Raw genomic sequence first — 14,781 nt, 5'->3', positions numbered from 1 at the left:
TTCTTAGCATAAATCTCATTTCCGTCAGCCAATTTGGCATAGCGTTTATCTGATTTCATTCGATCGGGGTAGTATTCTTCGTAATTCAGGAGATCTCGCCTATGCCGACGAATTATTTCCTCATCCACGTCCATGGGAATATTGCCTACATTATGATTATTAGGAGGATTGTCATGGATTGGAGGAGGATGGTTAGATGGATTGCTTGGAGGGTGATTGTTAAGGGGGTTGTCAACGACTGGGTCTCCTACATGGTTAGGAGGAGCTTCTTCCATTCGAAGCAATTTTCGTTCCGCTTTATCAGATTTGGATTTATCCCTTCGAACCATTTTTTTTAATTAATATGAGTTACTTTATTATTATCTCTTCTCTTCTGACTCAGAACAAAGAAAACAAAAATATGGTATCGATCCTCTTATGGATTTTATTATTTCTCTTTATCCACCATCCCGTTTATAATGCTTACCAGAATATTACGTATCGGACCCTTTATTACGAGACATTAGGTCAAGAATAGAGAAGAAGAAGAAAACAAAACAAATGGATTCCTTAACATTAGGAACGCTTTTAGTCGCTGGAGCGTATACGTCCTTCGTGATCCTGTTTTGTCTCATTTTAACACAAAGCTGGTTCTTTCTCCTTTTCCTCCTCATCAACGGACTCATTTTTCTCTTTCTGGCTTTTGGATACATTCGCAAGCTGACGATTTTTACAACTTTCGGCGAATTGCTCGGCAGTTTGGTGCAAAATAAAGACGTGGGAGATTGGTATTGCCGTTTTCGTCAATGGTGGTTTAAGTAAAGAGAATGGATGCTCAAACCTTTAAACGTTTAAAACGAACTTATTTAGAAGATGAATCGATCGTTTCGAACGAACTCCAAGAAAGCCAGGCTCGTGTTTCACCGTTCGTGGCTCATAAAATTCATGAACTTTTACACTTCAAAACCCCTTCCTCTCCACCTCCTCCTCCGGGTATCGACGTCACCCACTTTACGACCGCTTTCCGAGAAGAAGAGCCCCAACAACGATTAGATGAAGTCGTCGTCACCTATTTATTATTCATGGCCAATTTAATGAACCAAGATAAATGGGGACGGACGTTTCTACGACCTGGAGCTTGGGTAGGCGAATACAGTTGGATTCAACTCTTTAAATTGACTACGTACTGCGTCTTAACGCTCCTGTACCGTATTCGATGGAAGAGCGAATACTTTTTCTTTTTAGACGAAGCGGTGATTGAATTACTCCAGGGGAAAAGTCAGGCGATTCGAGACTTGATGACCCGGATCGGCATTTCCGTATCCCCACAACCTTTTTCAGCCGAAGATTATTTTCATCACATCAATTACCACAACACGTTGGTCTTTGGTCCTTATTACTGGCGGCTTTTACATTGGATGGCCGAAGCGTTTTCAGTTCAGGACGAGGATATTCGTCTCGCGAAAACTCTTTGGAGAGACTTTGTGACAGAATCTTTATATCGAACTCTCCGATGCGGGATTTGTGTGTATCATTACTTATACAAACTCAAAACGTATAAAGAACGGTTTTTAGGCGAACACTTTGCCCACGTCTGGTTTCAATTTCATAATGAAGTGAATGCCAGTCTTCAAAAGCCACCTTATCCTGAATCGGAATTCCAGAAAGATCAAGAATATATGCGAGCTGCGTTAAAAAAATAAAGAATAAGAAGCATGGGATCTTTTCTGACTCGTCTCGGGAATCAAATATGCGGAACAACCACCATGGGTTCCATTCAAGATCTTTTCAAGAAATGTCAAGACGCACCCGTGACCGTTGTATTAGGTAATTTAGGAAGGCATCCTTCCCTCTTATCCTATCATTTGGAAACCCTTTTTGTTCGACATCATAAAACGGTTCATATTCTTCTCGACGATTCCAACGATTGGTTCGTCAGCGGGTTAGATCCGTCTTACGAATGCGACGGCACGCATTGCGATCTTCTCATCTGGATCGAACCGAATTTTGGAGACTCGGTGGTCAAACCAGCCTATGCCGATCGTCTCATTGTTTTCACGAGCCATCTTCATCTCAATTTATCTAATTGTCAGTTACTGAATTATCATTTAGGCGATCCCTACGACCTTCCTTCCAGTACCATGAAACCGTGGATCGAAGATGAGGCTGAAATATATCCACACAATGAAGTGCTGTACCCAAGGAAATATCAAACTGGGAGATGGTGGAAGCAAGTCGAGAATGAAATGGATGTTGTCTTTCATTTGAAACTGTGTGAAAGGAATCAAAGCTCGGATGGCGTTGGGTCTGCAGCCTGAGAAATCGCAACAACTGCTCTGGCATGATTAACCCCATTGAAAATACATTTTTTGAGGGTACAAAAATCCCAATAAGGGAAGCTTTAGTCATAACTGTGTACTTTCTTCTAGATCACAGTTTCAGTTACATAAATCAGCAGCTAAAGCTATGGAGGGAAAAGCAAAAATTACTAGTAATTGCAAATGAGACTATTGTTGACTTTTTATCATATTGTCGTGAGGTATGTGAAATTTTTGCCTCTCATCATAGCAGAATGTTAGGTGGTAAAGGAAAATCTATATTAATTGATGAAACATTTTTGACCCGCCGCAAGTACAACCGCGGCAGGGTAACCAAAAATATGACCATCGTAGTTTTAGGCATCTACTGTCGAGAAGACAAAGAAGGATTATTTTTCAAGGTTAAAGGAAAAAGCAAAAGGCATTTGTGGCCTTACATTAAACGTCATGTTCACCCAGAAACCACCTTCATATACACTGACTCTGCTCCACAATATAAAAGGATAGAAAATTTATTTCCGGCAGCAACACATAAAACTACCAATCACAAGAAAGGTAAATATGTGTCTTTTTTTTTAATGAGTGACATTTTTTTTTCCATCCTTAACATTCATTAATCCTTTATTTACAGGCGTATTCGTAGATCCCGATGATAAACAGAACACTATAAATGATCTTGAGGGTGAAAACAAACTTTTTAAGAGGTCTATAAAGAGCAAGAGAACAGATGATATTTGCACGCAGTACATGGCTGTACATTATTACAGGCGGTTCCGCTTGAAGCCCTTTACTTATGATGGAGAAAGACTTGCTCAGTTTCTACAGGACATTAAAGCTGTGTATCCAGGCCATGGAAAAGTCGGCCTTGAACTTAAAATGTTGGACGAACCAACATCAGAAAGCGAACGAATTGAGGACCTGGTGCCTCCAAAGAAATCAGCCCGACAAGATGATGATATACCATTCATTCAGGAAGATGATGATAAATGGGGTAAAAGCAACAAATATAACTTTATTTTTGACATAATTTATTTATTTACATATATATACATACAAAAATTGCATTTAAATATTAAATTACATACCATTATAATCTATGTGCTTATTTTTCAGAGTAAGGGAACACAGACCAAGTTTTAAAACTGGAATAAATGATAAGAAAAGCATACAAGTAAATTGTTTACTATAATTTGTGTAAATGTTCAGATGGTCCACAAATTTTGATGTAATATCTTTTTGTTTTTCACTACATGAAATTGTTATTTTTTATTTCCTTTTAGAATTCAACCAAAAAACACAGCCCAGAAAACAAAAGGATGGAAATGTTGCGAAAATGTAGCATATCTTTTACAGAAAGAGGTAAATGTGTATTTCAGTTATTCTCAACTTTTATTTTGACGTGAGAGCTATTCTTTATATATTTTGTTATTCCTTCATTAAAATAAACTTTCTTTCACAGCTGCAGATCCAAAATGTCATGAAATACTATGACAGAGGTAAGACAAAATTTTAACCATTCACAGCTTATGTTTCAAATTAGTGCTTCACTTTATTTTAATACTACTCCTTCAGTAAAAGCAACTGTAAAATTTATTTAGTTATTATTAGTATAAGTTTACCTACTTATTTTTCAGTAAAAAAAAACTTTATTGCAAATTAGGTAATCCAAAAAAATAAATAAAAGAAAGAAGAAAACTAATTTTGACAGATAAATTGACAAACATAGAGGTGAGTTGATTAATTTAAAGGTTTCCAGCGTACTTCTTACCAGAAAACATTTTATTGTTAAGGATAATTTATCACCCCTTTCAGGTAAAGAATATTGCAGAAATGAGAAATGAATCTTCAGTCAGAAAATATACAGGTGAATTCATTACTTTTAATGTTTCCAGCCTGTTTATTTTAATTATGTATTTTCATACTACGTTTAGTATTTTAATTTTACTGTTTATTTATTATTTTAAATATAAGGATTCAATCTTACATTATTAACTTCTTAAACTTGCCACCCTTTTGTGGTAATTGTGTATTTTTGTACTATGTTCAATTATTATTTTCTAGTTAAAAAGAGTATGTAGTTAACAAAAGATTAAAACTAAACAACAGAAAGAACACTTTTAGAAAAAATATTAAAACATTTAATAAAAGTGTTTATATATACGCTAACTTATGTTTTCATTATCATAACCTTGTTTAGTTATCTTGTATTTTGAATATGCATAATATGGATATTTTGTTTAGGGACTTCAAAAATAACATTTTGCTGCCACTTAGACGAGGAAAGAAGCAGATGGAGAAATCAACTCGGATGACAAACCCAGTACCTGGGGGTATAGCCAGGTTTTTCTTTCAAGAAACACATCCGAGTTGAAACGACTGATGCGGGCCACACCTGAAAGCGAAGGAACTGAGCAACTGCTGCCACCACAGGAAATCTCGACGATCATGAAATTTAAAATCTTGTTTATTTATCTTGTATTCTGCATATATAACATGGATATTTTCTCTACAAAAAACTCCAAATAGTGAACTGCCAAGTAATACTGCTGAAAACTGCAAAATGTGGTGCTGAATGGTAAGTAATATAAAATATATGTGTACACATTAAAATTAGAGGATTATGGCTCCTGGCGAAACCTCGTAAAAAAAAACGCATCAGGATTCCTACCTTCTAGTCTTACACGTACTAGCTTAAAAATTGGGATTATTTGTAACTATTTTGTTTCACTAATATCATTAATCACATTTCTTACTGTTTCTATTTTTTTTATCAAATTTAGATTTAATTAAAAATCACTTTAACCTGCATGTAACATCATGTAATGTGAAAATAGTGCCTATTTTTTAAATGAAATTATATGATAATACCCGCATAAATATTTTTTATAAATAATTGATTTAAATATAATAATTTACAAAATTTGGTAATGCTTCAATTAAAATGAATAGTCAAAAAGCAGAAGAAAAGATTTTTCTTTTTTTATGTACGTGTAAGTCTTAAGGTGATGTGGAAATGGAATCATTTCTAATTTCAAAATGCAAAATGCTTGTAAAAATTGTTCTTTTTCAGATCTGATGAACAGGCCTCGATCTATAAGAGTGGAGTTCAGTGAAACGAAGTATTGGATTTTAACAAGGAAGGAATCTATAACAGTTTTTCTTGTGAAAAAATGAAATTTTATAAGTTATCAGCAGAGTCATAGTTACTGTTTTCAGCGCCCAGGGAAAACTGAAGATTTTGTGCCCCTCCCGACTACTGGCCAAAAATGGAAAACATTCAACTCTAAAAATTCGTAACATCATTTTGGCTTCCCTTGGATGATGTGCCCACGGACATATGCCCCCTTTCTAGCCCTGGTTATCATATACACAGTTTCTTGTGAACTTGTTGACTGTGAGAACCTGGATACATATTTTCTTGCAAAACTGTGAGAAACTAGATAAAAATTTTCTTGTGAAAAGATGAAACTGTGAGAACCTGGATAAAAATATTCTTGTGAAAAGGTAAAACTGTGAGAACCTGGATAAAAATTTTCTTGTGAAAAAGTGAAATTTTTATATAAATATAAATAACATAATTTAAGAAGACAAAGATTGTACAAGCAATGTCATCTAGGGGTAAGTACCTTCATTTTGCAATATATGTTTACATTGATAAATTAAAAAAGGTAAAATTCTTACATATTGAAACAAAAGTTAAGAAATATATGTTTAAATTGATTAATTAAAAGAGTTGAAATTCTTGCATATTGAAAAATAAGTTAAGAAATGTATGTTTAAATTGATTAATTAAAAAAAAAGTTGAAATTCTGACACAGGGAAAAATAGAAAATATATGTTCAAATTGATTAATTAATAAAAAAAAAATGAGTGCTATATACTGAAAAATAAGTTTCTTAAAAAGAACTTACCATATATTACAAATACCTTAATAAATGTTCTAATTTTTCATTTCTCATCCATATATATCACGTTTAACTATCATACACTTACCTGCATAACATAATTAATTTAAATATAAATTCATTATTAATTTAAATGCCAAATAATATAATGCCGAAATTACATGCAAGTCAAATTTTTAGGTTGGAAGCTTTCTTTTAAATCGATTGTTTACAGTTTGAGCGTAAGTACTTCTTCGCCCTATAGCATTTCATGCAAAACATTTCACTCGTTAAAGTACACGTTAAATGCATGTCAGTAATTAAACAGAAATATTTCAGTTTTTCATGCAAAGAAGCCATATTCAAAAAAGTCAGTACAGTGACAGAAATAGTTTAATGAAATTTATTGTTAGAAATTTCAGAAACTTGGTAATTATGCAAAAGTCAAAACTATCAGAAATAAAAAAGTTTAATAAAGATGAAAAGTAATTATAAATTTAATTAAACAATATTAGTTCATTATAGGAAGACAGAGAAGTGAAAAGTTCAAACTAGAAAGTACTGTTACAAAAAAAAAAAAAGGAAAATAAAAGTAATAGTAATGATATGTATCTATGAAAACAAAGTATTAAAACAAATTTTAAGTGAAAAATAATATTAAAAAATGTAATGGATGAAAATAGATTAAAAGTAAACTTTAGCTTTGGCAAAGTCCAAACCACGTTTTCACGTAAGTACCGAGGTACTGATTTTTTTCAGTACCTGACAGACAGACAGCTGCACAGGCTTAACCGTGGCAAAAATATGATCGCGAAAAATCTTCTTTTTTAAATTTATTTAAAATATTTTCGAAAAAAAAATATTTTACTTTACAAATAAGTGTTTTTCGGTACATATGTTTTTTTAAAACATTTTTAAACAGAGATGCAGAAGAATAATAGGTATTGTTATTTTTGTGTGCAGATATGCGTGCGTGATGAACTAAAAAATGATTTTGAAGGTTTCGTGGCATATTTATCCTCTCAAAAATATGCAACTTGCTCAACTTTTCGATTTTATTAAATTAAATAAGGCCTATCGAATTTTTTTTTTTTTTTTTTTTTTTTTTTTTTAAGCACTGACAATGTGCTGTTATGTTCTATTTTTGCGTTTTTATCCCAAAGCGCGTTAGCCCAGAAGGGCTATTAATTTCGTTTTCGCATTTTGCGTTGAACTGTTTCTACCGAATATTATCGCTGTGTGTTATATTTAAAGATATTTAATAATAAAGAATCAGCATAAATATACGTATGTTTAACGTACATAACATTTATGCAGATACTGTGATAAAACAACGGTACCTACAGCTATGAAATTTTGAATATGTACGTCACCACCCGAATATGGGCATCTGAAAGCTCAAATTTGTAATTTGTTTTATTAACTATTTAACATTTTGTAAAGCATTTATGTGTTTTTGATTAAGAAACTCGACGATTTCTAAGCGAGCAATGGCAACACTGTTCGGCGCAAGACTGTCTATCGGAAATTCTAAAGATATGCTCTTCTTTTAAATGTTTTGTCATATTGCTGCTTAAGAGAGAAGACAATTCGGATGTACAAAATTTAAAGACCGCATGTCTGTTGATTTTGAAAATTCATTTCCATTGAATTTAACAATTGTTTTCAGTTGGCGAGAGGTATACATCTCTGTTGTACACTATTATTGGTAACCTTTAATTGTTGGTTATTTGTTACATTTTTTTGTCTTTCATATTGCCCTGGCTGCATTGGAAATTTCGTGGTTTTCCTCGTGTGTATACGAGCCAGTACAATTACACTAATGAATCATATCACTTAAATAATGTGAATAATTATAGAATTATTATATAAGTGTAGAATAATTGGGTTGGTTGTTATGTTCACGAGTTGTGTGTAAATGCGTGGCTTTGTGTGATTATGTAATTAATTAATGAAGATTTCAGCAGCGGCCTGGCGGTAAAGTGTGTGAGCACTGGTAGTTCTGTCCGAAGTTCGAATCCCGCTAATGCGCCGGTTGCTTGTTATGTTCACGAGTTGTGTGTAAATGCGTGGCTTTGTGTGATTATGTAATTAATTAATGAAGATTTCAGCAACGGCCTGGCGGTAAAGTGTGTGAGCACTGGTAGTTCTGTCCGAAGTTCGAATCCCGCTAATGCGCTGGTTGCTTGTTATGTTCAGGAGTTGTGTGTAAATGCGTGGCTTTGTGTGATTATGTCATTAATTAATGAAGGGTTCAGCAGCGGCCTGGCGGTAAAGTATGTAAGCACTGGTAGTTCATCTCATTACACATATACTAGCTACGCATATATACATTATAGACAGTGGTGTAACTAGAATTCTTGGTCCCGTATGCAAAATAATTTCCTGGGTCCCTAAACCAATAAATTTAATGTGCTTAAAAATAAAAATTAAACTAAAGAAAAAAACGTGAAAAGTAAAAAAAAAAAAAAAAAATTCAAGAATTCCTGGAGCCAATGTTTTCATGATTTTTATCACATCTGGATTAATTGTTAAAAAATAAAAGCACGTTCTCAGGGAACCATTTGAAAGTTATGTAATATGAAGAAAGAATAAAAAGGAAAATATTTCCCCTTTGCTAATTGGTGAAATGCAAATTTGCTTTAGTCTGGGTATTTGACGTCAGATGATTTTAATTCTGTAATTTAAGACTTTTTGTGTGCGTGCGTGTGAGTGATAGATAATTGATATTGACAGACAATTGATAAACGTACAGAAAAAATATTACATCAATAGATAGTACTCTGTGATTTTACTCAACTTACGAACATAATTTATGCAATAATATACAAGTACATTTGTTAAATATAAAACATATTTATCATAAACTTCATAAAGAAAACTATTTGAATATACAATTTTAGTAGAAAATATGTAATATTTTTGCTGTCCTTTTAAAAATCCTTTTGGTACACTAAACTACTTGAATACATCATTTTTATAAAAAAACATGAATGCTAAAGATTTTTCCTGTTTCTTTTTAATTTTCCCTCAGCCCGTACTGCTGTTCTTCTCTAATTCCCCCCCCTCAATAAGTGTAATTATAACACTGGTGACCGAAATTCATCATAAAGACAAAAATCTTTTTTATTAAAATTTGCGTCTCCTAACCTTCATTTCCGCAAAATTATTTATCAATACCTGGACGTCCATTTTCACAGCCAAGTCAACTTCAACGCTCAATAGTGATAGGTTTAACAACCGATCTTGTATCATAGTGTTTCTTAAATATGTTTTTATTATTGAAAATGACCTCTCGCTCGTGGCTTTGGTTACAGATAATGAATGATAAATACAATATAAGTTAATTGCACTCCCGATTAACTGCTTGTCATGTCATAGTATTTTACCATTGCTAATTTAGCTAAATCCTTAACGGATTTCAAATTTTGGATATCTGTTCTGAAAGTATTTATAAATAATAAAAGTTGTACTTCCAGTACATTAGCAAAGTCTTTATATTTTTTTCTGTATTTTTGAAACATTATTAATAATTTCCGTATTTGTTAACAATGACAAATATTCGTGATTTTCCGCATGTGTAACGTTTATGAAGTATGTTGTGGATGCATATGTGAATAAAGCGGGCGCAGCCCGCTTAGACCGCTGAACACTGGTAATTCGGTCCAACGTTCAAATCCCGGCTAACGGGCTGGCTGAATGCGTGTTTTCTTGATTTTCCGCATGTGTATGATGTTTGCAGTATCTTCTGGATGCATACGTGAATAAAGCGGGTGCAGCTCGCGCAAAACCGTTTAACGCTGGTAGTTCGGTCCAACTTTCGAATCCCGGAAAACAGGCTGGGTCCATGGGTGTTTGGGTGATTTTACATATGTGTACCGTGTATGCAGTATCTTCTGGATGCATAGGTGAATAAAGCGGATGAATCCCGCGAAAAACCGTTGAACGCTGGTTATTCGGTCCAACTTACGAATACCGGCTAGCGGGTTGGCTGCATGGGTGTTTTCGTGATTTTATGCATGTGTATTATGTGCGGAGTATCTTCTGGATGAATACGTGAATAAAGCAGGCGTAACCCGGTCAAAACCGTTAAACGCTGGTAGTTCGGTCCAACTTTTGAATCCCGGCCAACAGGCTGACTCTATATGTGTTTCAGTGATTTTCCGCATGTGTATTGGGAATGCAGTATCTTCTGGATGCACAAGTGAATAAAGCGGGCGCAGACCGCGCAAATCCGCTGAACACAGGTAGTTCGGTCCAAAGTTCGAATCCCGGCGAGCGGGCTGCCTGCTTAGGTGTTTTCGTGATTTTACGCATGTGTGACGTGTATGCAGTACCTTCTGGATGCGCACGGGAATAAAGCAGGGGGAACCCGTGCAAAACCGCTGAACCCTGGTAGTTCGGTCCAACTATGGCATAACGGTGATATTTAACATAGGAACTCTTATACACGCCAACAATTAAAAGCGGGCTTCAGCCCGCTCAGCTGGCGGGCTTGCCCGCTAGTTATTAATAATTTCCGTATTTGTTAACAATGACAAATACGGAAATTTAAGTTCCAAAAATGAAAACATCATTGCGATTTTTGTTATTCCAGTCATTCTGTATTTTAACTGAGTATTTAAAATGTCGAGAGCAGCATAAAAAACTGTTACTTTAAAAGACATTTCGGAATTTTCAAGGCCTGTTATCCTCACATAACTCATCAATATTTTCTTGTTTTTATTTTCTTCTATTTTTCAAATTTAGTTTCTATGTCCCATTTATTTTATATACAAAAATTTGTATATTTGTATTTTTGTGAATATACAAGAATTGTATATTCAAAACTCTGCTTCTTTCATAATGTCTTCAAACTTCTTTCTCATATCTTGCATATTAATAGAAACGCTTTTTACATGTTGGTGAGCTCCATTCAAGTCGATTGATTTTCGATTGTCGAGTCGATTGATTGATTGATAGATCCTGCAGATACAGCGCAGGACGTGTTTAAAAAATTTTGTTTTTAATTTTTGGGCATTTTGCCAGAAATGTTTAATAATTTGTAGTTAAGCTCATCGACACAACGTATATTTCAAGATGAGAACTCACACTCTGTCACATGGATTTTAAAAGTAGTACACATAAATACTTGTTTAGGGAAGTATAAAACAAGTATTTATACTTCCCTAAACAAGTATAACGTTTAGTTAAAATAAAGTTGTATGAAACAAGTTTTGCGTACTTTGCAGAGAAATGCGCAAAACTTCATTTAATGAAAATAGGTTTGTGGTGGATAAAAAAGCAAAAATCAATTAGGTTATGCGGATATATTTTAGGAGCATTAATATTTATGATTATTGTTATCTGCTTTATTTGCATCTTGAAAAATTATTAATGTCTCGGAAATTAATGACCTCAGATTTCCAGTTTTTACGCTGCTTATAAATTAAGCAGTATCAATTTTTTTTTATCTATCTATCATTAATTTATTAAAGACAAAAATATAAAAAAATAAATATAATGTATGGGAACATATATTAACGGAAGCTATTTATGTCTTAGAAAAGTTATGCAGTGGTTCTGAAATGAAAGATAATAATGTACAAAGGGATTATATGAGTGAAAATCGCTTCATTTATTATTAAAACGTATTAAATAAATTTTTTAATTTGCGAAAATTATTGAAATATTGTAATAACGGGGGAGAATTCTTTTCTGAAATATTCCATTTGTTTGTGTGGTGAAAATAGCAATGTAATTCACGTTCTTTCAAATGTTGAAATGCAACTTAAAACTATTATGTCCAACGCTGCCATTGATATGCTTAATATTTTCAGTAATTAATTTATCGAAATTTACGAAGTAGTATATACTTTTAGTTGTGTGATACCATTTTTATTATCATTATTATATTATTATTGACGGTTTCACGTACTGTATTGACGGTGCTGTAGATAGTAAATTAAAAGCAAAAGTAAAGTAAATTGTAAAATTTAATTTCAAATAACAATTAGAAAGGCGTTCTTGCCCTCCCGCTTATTAGTGTAAATAACAGAGAAAAAATCTATCTGCCTTTAACTTTGCCATTTGGTAATGTCAATCGTACTTCTAAATCCAAACTTTTTCTGTCCCTAACCATGCCTCTTCGTGCGACTGCACAGGTTGCAAGTACTGTCGTTTATTACATTGTGAGAACTATACATTTAAACCTGCATTTTCTTCCTTATTTAATGATAGTAAGAGATTCAAGATATGAAAAAAATTAAACGCTACGGAATGACTTGCAAAGTTCATTCCAAATTAAGTATCAGAATCCTGCCTAGTTCTTCTCTGATTTATAATTTTCGAGTTGTGATTGCAAAAAGAGGAACATTTCCTTAAAGGGTGGGTCGCCTTTTTATTTGCGTACGCTCCGATCAAGTAGGAGACACCGAATTTACATACATTAATTTATTATTTACATTAATAATTTATCATTTATTTAATTATCCGTTTTAATTCTAAAAATAAAAATGAAAAGCAAAAGGGAATTAAAATTTTTTTTATTGAAACTCCAATTACGAACAATATATGTAAAAAATGAAAAGCAAAAGGGAAAAACATAAAAATAATAATTAATCTTCTTATTATATTTAATTATCCGTATATATGTAAGAAATGAAAAGCAAAAGGGAAAAAAACATATAAAAATAATAATTAATTACATTATTATTTATTTATAATTATCGGTTTTAATTCCCATTTAACATTATTATTTATTTATAATTATCGGTTTTAATTCGCATTTACCATTATTATTTATTTATAATTATCGGTTTTAATTCGCATTTACCATTATTATTTATTTATAATTATCGGTTTTAATTCGCATTTACCATTATTATTTATTTATAATTATCGGTTTTAATTCGCATTTAACACTATTATTTATTTACCTACGCTCCGATCAAGTAGGAGACAAACTTCTCAACTTCTAACCACGCAGCAGAAGCGAAGAAAAATGGTCACGTGACCTTCAATATGAGCACACAGAAGTTTTCCCTAAATCCCTCCCGATACTCCGGATTCTACAGTAACCTAAACGTCAGCAGAAAGTTGTCGGGGTGGGTAGCCGGGTTTGGCGGAAATCGCCACCACCGGCCGCCGTAGCGAGGCCGCCAAGAGCCGGTTATCCGAAAACTGCCAATTATTTTAATAACTTTTCAAACTTTTAGTCTGTTTGCTTATTTTTCATGTTCCAAAACGAAAAGTCCCTAGGCCATTTCCAAGTCATTTTCCAGTAGAAGCAGTCCAGCTAATTCTATCTTTGGATTTCTTAACAGTGAGATTTTTTATGGGGTGGGGTAGTTAGCCCCACACCCAACCCCCAACCTGGAGGACCAGTTCCCTGATATAATCCCCAGGGGCAGGGTGCCCGGCTATACCCCAGACGCTGGGTACCCATTTTAGTCGCCTTTTACGACATGTATGAGTTACATTGGGACTATTCTTTCACACCCGGTCACCACACGGTATATTAGTAGATTGATTTGTGCTTATTCACTGTGAATAATGTGAAGAGCAAATATTACTTGAGCTGAACATGTAGTACTATCCAGAAAGAGTCCATACAATTATTGCATAAATAGAAATATTAGAGTTAGATTGTGCAGAAAGAAGACATTATGGAATTTGTCTTCTTTCTACACTACTACACTATGCCATGTAATATGTTCTTTCTACACTACTACACTATGACTATACTATGCCATGTAATTGCAGGATACAAAATCTTAAATAATAACGAACATTTTAAGACACACAATTGAAATATAAAATAGAAACTTTGGGAACTTGAGAAGTAACTGAGTATAAAGAAAATTTTAAATAATGTAAAATCTTCAGTAATACCGAAAACTTGGTTAAATAACTAAATAAGCAAAGAATAATATCTACAAGTCCAGAATAAATTATGATATTTAGCATTTAAATGTATAATAAATATGCTTCTTAAATCTCAGCTGCTCAGCAACGATGACACGTAGATATTTAGCAAAGGCGCTTGTAAATACAATATAGAAATTTCAGGACCTTGAGAAGTAACTTAGTATACAACAAATTAAAAATTATATAAAATCTTGAGTAATATTAAAAACTTGGTTAAATAAGCAAAGAATAATATATACAAGTCCAAAATAAATTTTGGTATAAAGCAATTTAAATGTATAACAAACATGCTTCTTAAATCCCAGCTGCTCACCAAAGATGACACGTAGATATTTAGCAAAGATGCAGTTTGAGAGAACTTTAAAAATTACTTTTAAAGACAGCATCAATGTTACTTTGCAAGTGTCTGAAGTTTTCTTTTTTATCCTTCATTGGACTTAATATCGCCATTTTTCCTATTGCAAAGATTCTTGAGCATGATATTTGTTGATATCCAAATTATCAGTTTGCTTATACTTTCACTTGTATGACCATTATCACAAATAATATCATCAAAGAGCATTTCTTTTAATTCTAAAATTTTAAAAGTCAAATTTGCTACAATTTTCCTCTGATTTTGTTCCAACAAAAAATCTTCATATTCTTCACTACACAGCTTATTTACAATTAAATAATTATACATAATTATATTT

The 14,781-nt window shown here is 33.0% G+C and overlaps 1 protein-coding gene and 1 long non-coding RNA gene across 2 annotated transcripts in view; both read left to right on the top strand.

Moving 5' to 3' along the window:
- The first annotated feature begins 2,187 nt into the window (after positions 1 to 2,187).
- On the top strand, positions 2,188 to 3,468 carry LOC146993752 (uncharacterized). Its single transcript, XM_085806905.1, has 3 exons — positions 2,188 to 2,852; positions 2,929 to 3,288; positions 3,411 to 3,468. Exons 1-3 carry the CDS (start codon positions 2,321 to 2,323, stop codon positions 3,413 to 3,415), a joined length of 897 nt encoding a protein of 298 aa, XP_085663031.1. The 5' UTR covers positions 2,188 to 2,320; the 3' UTR covers positions 3,416 to 3,468.
- A 2,312-nt stretch (positions 3,469 to 5,780) lies between these two features.
- LOC146993751 (uncharacterized) overlaps positions 5,781 to 14,781 on the top strand; it is a 45,337-nt gene continuing 36,336 nt past the window's right edge. Inside the window, exon 1 of the long non-coding RNA XR_015038278.1 lies at positions 5,781 to 5,915. This is a non-coding gene — a long non-coding RNA (uncharacterized LOC146993751). The remainder of the gene's footprint in view (positions 5,916 to 14,781) is intronic.

The sequence above is a fragment of the Stegodyphus dumicola genome, chromosome 12 (genome assembly GCF_044657685.1).
Source record: "Stegodyphus dumicola isolate Sdum_Otavi_A_Nest chromosome 12, ASM4465768v1".
NCBI classification, from domain to species: domain Eukaryota; kingdom Metazoa; phylum Arthropoda; class Arachnida; order Araneae; family Eresidae; genus Stegodyphus; species Stegodyphus dumicola.
The sequence above is the reverse complement of the archived record's forward strand: the minus strand, read 5'-3'. Positions and strand labels throughout refer to the sequence as shown.

What these genes read in the sequence shown, in the direction of transcription:
- LOC146993752 (XM_085806905.1), top strand. Translation starts at nt 2,321, where the DNA reads ATGATTAACCCCATTGAAAATACATTTTTTGAGGGTACAAAAATCCCA. An exon ending in AACTACCAATCACAAGAAAG is followed by an intron (nt 2,853 to 2,928) that starts GTAAATATGTGT and finishes CTTTATTTACAG; the next exon opens with GCGTATTCGTAGATCCCGAT.